The sequence below is a fragment of the Austrofundulus limnaeus genome, unplaced genomic scaffold (assembly GCF_001266775.1).
Source record: "Austrofundulus limnaeus strain Quisiro unplaced genomic scaffold, Austrofundulus_limnaeus-1.0 Scaffold27, whole genome shotgun sequence".
NCBI lineage: Eukaryota > Metazoa > Chordata > Actinopteri > Cyprinodontiformes > Rivulidae > Austrofundulus > Austrofundulus limnaeus.
Window position 1 is genome coordinate 1640137 of NW_013952429.1, and position 5411 is coordinate 1645547.

Here is a 5411-nt window from a genome sequence, read left to right on the forward strand (position 1 = left end):
ACATACATACATACATACATACATACATACATACATACATACATACATACATACATACATACCAATACATACATACATAAATAAAAAGGGGTATTCATGTTACATTTTTTTAAGGAATTAGATTTTCCTCAGACTGTAATTTTAAATAAACATTTGATGAATGTTTTCTTCACCACAGATTGCTGCCATGGTGGTTTCACTGATTCTCTACACAAAAGCTGGAAAAAAGGACTGATGCTTCCTGACTGGAGAYCCTCTGTAATAAAACCTCCCAACTGATGGAAACGTTTCAGCAGGAGTTTTGTTCTGTTAAAAAGTTTGATTTGATTTAAACAGTTTAATGARCATTTGATGCTCTACATGACTTGAACAGTGAAAAATTTAAAGGAGTTATCAGAAGATGTAAAAAATATTTGTGTCGACCTCGGTTTATGTTTATACTGTGATTTATTTAAGTCTGTTTCGTTCTGTCAGCTGATGCTTTATGTGCTGATGCATGTTATAATATGTCATGAGGCACAGTGTGGAGAAATCTGACAAACAGAATAAATGTATTTTGTATGTGCTCAGTTATTTTTTTATTAAATAAAAGACACTGTTGACTTGATTTATGGATTTACACAGTTCTTGTGTGTTTTTGCTTTTAAACACTTTTGCCTAAAATGATGTTAAAACATTTATGATGTATAACATAATATTAGAGGACAAATATATTAACRGGCAATATTTATGAGTTGGTTAGAAATGACGTTTCCAGTGTTATTGCCAGAATAAAAGACCAGTCTTCTTTGTTTTGCATATAAAAGCCCAACAGGGGGAAAAAAAATCGAAAAACCTGAAGATAAAATCTCATTACCTCACCCATATAATAGTTTTGTAGTATTGTTTAACTTCTGGATTATTTCCAGGTAGGAGTCTGTGTACTTTTGAAAAATTCCAGCTGAATGGCAAACATTTATAGTTCATTTATGGTTTTATTGGCATCATTTGCCTTTTCTTCTAGAAAATAAATCACTTGAACTTGATTAAGGTTTCTAAAATACAGTATATAAATGAGCCACACCTTTAACACAGAACAACACTACTTTTTTAACAGGCACAGTAAATACACCAGTTAGCACTGATGTTTGTTCMGCAGCAGTGTAGGCTGCAGGACTATGGTTGCCTAAAATCATTTTAAAAGAAAGTGAATTTAGAGCCTGCAGCTTTCTGTTGCGGCATGACTTCAGYATGTTTCATGTCTATTTGATTTTTAAATACATTTTGAAAAACAAAACAAACACACTGTAAATTTACTAACTTACAAACCCCTCTGCAGTTTATAAAACACCCTGATGACATCAACATCCTGAGTCTYATCACCAAAGAGGATGAGCTCATTYAGAGGAACTGGGTTTCAGAGATGAYGGTGTACAGAAAATAAGTTTAACATCAACAAAATGACCCAGATAATCATTGACTTATGAAAAAGTTCTTCCTCCACGCCTTCCTCTCATCATTAACAACACTGCTGYGAAGAAAGTGGACTGTTGTGTTCCTGCATCTCCATCATTAAAGCCATGAAACAAGCAGACCACTGAAAGCTGTAAATAAAGCTAAACATTTCCACTGCAGTGTCACAAAATCACTTCATGGTCAATGGTGCTTTTTGTGCACAAATAAAGCTGTTGTCTTATGTAGTCTCTTATCATCACACTCTCACTTCTGTGCTTCACTCTTAGTTTCCATTAACAGTGTATTTAGCAGCTGACGCAGCTTGAGTCTGAGGTACCACATCCAGCTGACTCACTGTCTAATGTGGCAAGTTTTTTTTTGGTAAATGCTCATTTTAGCTTTTACTTTTAGTTAGAGTTTAATAGAACGTAACTGATTAACAAAGTTACTGTGCTATAAAACACCTAATGTGCTGGAAGTCATCTAAGAAAAACACCAGGGATCATTCAAGTTCRTTCTCTCAGGTTGGAGATTCTCTAAAATCTTAGGTTTCAAATRGTAAAAAGCAGAAATTCTCACTCTTTTTTTTTYTTTCAATTTAACCCCTGTCCACCCTCAGTGTACAGCTGTACATGTGGCAGCTAATTAGCGCAGTTAGCGCTGCTTCGGAGGCCGAACCTTCATATGAAACATTACGAGTGAACAGCTGCTTAACTGTGTGTTTAATGAATAYGTTGTTCCCTATCAGTATGGTGTAGCCATATGGTCCGAACTGCTTTAAATCWCTTCCTGTCGTGTAAGGTTAATTAGTTTTGATGTGTTATTGTTTACATTGTACATGGTTGATTACTTTGTACGGCGTGTGCTGGCATGTGAGGGTGTTTTAATGGGGTCTAGTTAATAATGTTARATGTGTGCCGTCTGCTGAAACAACAAGCGATGTCATTTCCTCTGATTGTCTTTGCAAAACCTGGACTGCTACAGCTAGCCGCCACTGCTGCCATGACTTGGGCTTGAAAATAACCACATAGTTCCACGTAAATAATAGAATATAATATTGTTGCTGCAAGGCTTAAACAAATGTTATAATTGAAATGCATAACTGACAGAGATGTAATTTTTAATGAATGTCAGTTTGAGGGCGGGGTTGTGTTGTTGTGTTAGACTCGTTGTTTTGGCCTGTGTGTGTTTAACTGCAATGTTTGCGAAATACTTTAAGAACCACTGGATGAATTTTGGTCAAACWCTATGGAGGTAAATTTGTGTTTTTATTATTCAATAAAAACACAAATTTACCTCCATAAAACTCTTCATGTAATAATTAGATGTACATCTAAAACTTCTTAGCTCAAAATGGCTACAGTCAACACAAAAATGGCTGCTAAAATTTGATGTGTTAGCAGCTGAAATCATTCACATCCACACAATCGTGCCTGAGATTTTACATGATTTTGCACATTATTTTTRAGGTTTGAACTAAATAACGGCTGAAGCGCTGTCATTTCTCCACATGAGGTGATCTCAGTCTGAAAGTTTTCAAAGAATGTTGAGTTTTTAATTCATTTTCTTTCACTTTAGAAACCTTTTGATTTGACCTGCCTGCCTATTTACCTGCCGTCTTGTGTCGGCTGCACCACACCTGACAATGAACAGGGTTTGATGTAACGGCTGTAATTTTTTTGAGACATTCACAACATCCTGAAAAGATTGTTTGAAAAGCCTCTTTCAGTCGGTTTCACTCTAATTTCAACTTCTGCTGCTTCAGTTTTACATTCTGAGTGAAAACTTGGGATTAGTGAAGTCTAGTAAAGATATTATAAGAGCCTTTCACTGTGGCTTCGAAGACACCAAAGTTATTTATTAACTCTTCATGGGTTCTACCCTCCACCCGACACTGACGTATGTTCCTACATTGTAAACTTTAGAAATACAGCATCATGACTAACAGACCTGTGTTCAGCACGTCAGGTGCTCCTGATGATAAAATAATAAAAAGAAACTCCTGATCTCAGATGCACAACATGGTGAAACACTGTTCTCTTTACTGGTGATTAAAGCTAAAGCATGTCGGGCTAAAATTGTTTTAGTTTGTGAACAGGTGGATCAGGATCAGCCTCAACTACAGAATCTAACACTTTTTTGGTCYCTTGTTTCTAATAATTAGGATTATTACTTCCCTGATCTGCTTGGTGCTCATAGGTCTCACCACAGTTCCTTTTATATGTTTTTATTGAGAAAATGTCAGAAGCAGGAAGTTGTTTAAAATAAGCTCAATTTACAGTATAGTAGATGGAGAGCAGTGTTTGGGACATTTTTTTTTAACCTGGTAATAAAACTGACTCAGCTACTTCTGAACTCAATCCAAGCAGAACGCCACTGTTTTCTGTTTTACCTTTTAAAACTGCAGCAGGTATTTTTTTATATTATCATTTTTTTATGATATTCAAATATTTAAAAAAAATCTTGTAAAATTCTAAAAAAATGTATTTGTTTACAAATGTATTATTTCATCCATCCATCCATTTTCTGTACACGCTTCTTCATTTCAGGGTCACGTGGGCGGGGTACACCCTGGACAGGTCGCAAGTCCAAAGTGTTTTATTTTAATGTGCAAAAAAATTGTTTTACCAAAAGGGAATTTTTTTATTAATTTATTTTCATTTATTTTTTAAAAATATAATCTGTCATCCTATGGGGTGGTTAGTGTCAGCAGTACAATAATGAGACTTAGTAAACTCTGCCCTCTTGTGGAAAATAAATATATATTCTYCAGCTGCAGGCAAACCTCAGATAAAACTTCTGACAGTGGTCATAGACAGTTTTTTTGTCTCTGATAATCTTAAAGTAAATTTACAAATTTAGCCAAATATTCTTCTTCTGTTAACTGTTTGATTTAATGAGGACATTGCATGTTTGAAGTTGAAGAAGCTGACACTAAATRGTTAAAGTTCAAAATAGCAACGCAGAAGAAATGTTTGAATGAGTCAAATCAGAGCCTAAAGTTAAAATTGGCAAAAAGCTTAAAGCTGAAAAAAAATTCTAAATAGTACAAAAATTTAAAAATAGAAAAATGAAGCTTTGATTAACAGAACATTAACTAAAAGTGAAGGCAGTTAATGGCAGCTAAAAGCTAGAATTAATCCAAAAGTTAAATTACAAAAGTAAAACAATTATTTGTATTTGTTTACACAAATATTTAAATGGTTTTAAAGGCCTGATGATTGAACAGTAAATGAAATGTGAGAACCAAAGAGTAGATGTACATTTTAGCTGCTTCTGTTGACATGAAGCCTTTTTTTAATTGATCTAAAATTTAAGCTGAAATGACTTTGTTACAAACTTCTGTTTCACCTGAGGTTTATTCATTTTAAACTCCAAGATCCAAACATTTAGACTTGAATTGTTGGCCGATACAAAACATCTGACTCACTTTATGAGGAAAATCATACTGACAAAACAAGTCCTTTACTCCCTTTTTTTAATCTTTCTGGACCATAACATTCAGACATCAGAGGGAGGGATGCTCGTCCCCCCCAGGCCTGTATATGAGAAAGTCAAACAGTCCTGCTTCAGATATGGTCACCTGCAGGCAGCCGGCGTGTGATCAGGTCACGGGTGAGGGAGCACAGTGAAGTGTAATGGTGTAATGATGGGACGTCAGGGGAGAGGCCTGGGAGCAGCTTGTGGGAATGAATGCACAGGACGCAGCTTGTTTACACAGAGAACATAAACTCATTACTGCTTTACAATCAACGCTAACACGATTACCTGCCAAACCCGGGGTCATTGTTGAACCGCAGCCTTCTGGAGGGTCTTTGGCTGCAAATGTTCCGCAAACCTTCTTTATTTTACTCCTTTAGTCAGGAGGTTAGGGGAAATGAACTGATTTAATTAGTTGTTGCTTTTTTTCTTCAACTCTTTCATGTGAATTTTAAATGCTAAATCATTTTATAATACTAATTTAATAAACTGTGATG

General features: G+C 35.3%; 1 protein-coding gene across 1 annotated transcript in view; it reads left to right on the forward strand.

The window, feature by feature from the left end:
• tspan34a (tetraspanin 34a) overlaps window positions 1–607 on the forward strand; it is a 7353-nt gene extending 6746 nt beyond the window's left edge. Inside the window, exon 8 of the mRNA XM_014004917.1 lies at window positions 179–607. Within this exon, the coding sequence (XP_013860371.1) occupies window positions 179–235 (57 nt within the window). The 3' untranslated portion in view covers window positions 236–607. The remainder of the gene's footprint in view (window positions 1–178) is intronic.
• The last annotated feature ends 4804 nt before the right edge of the window (window positions 608–5411 follow it).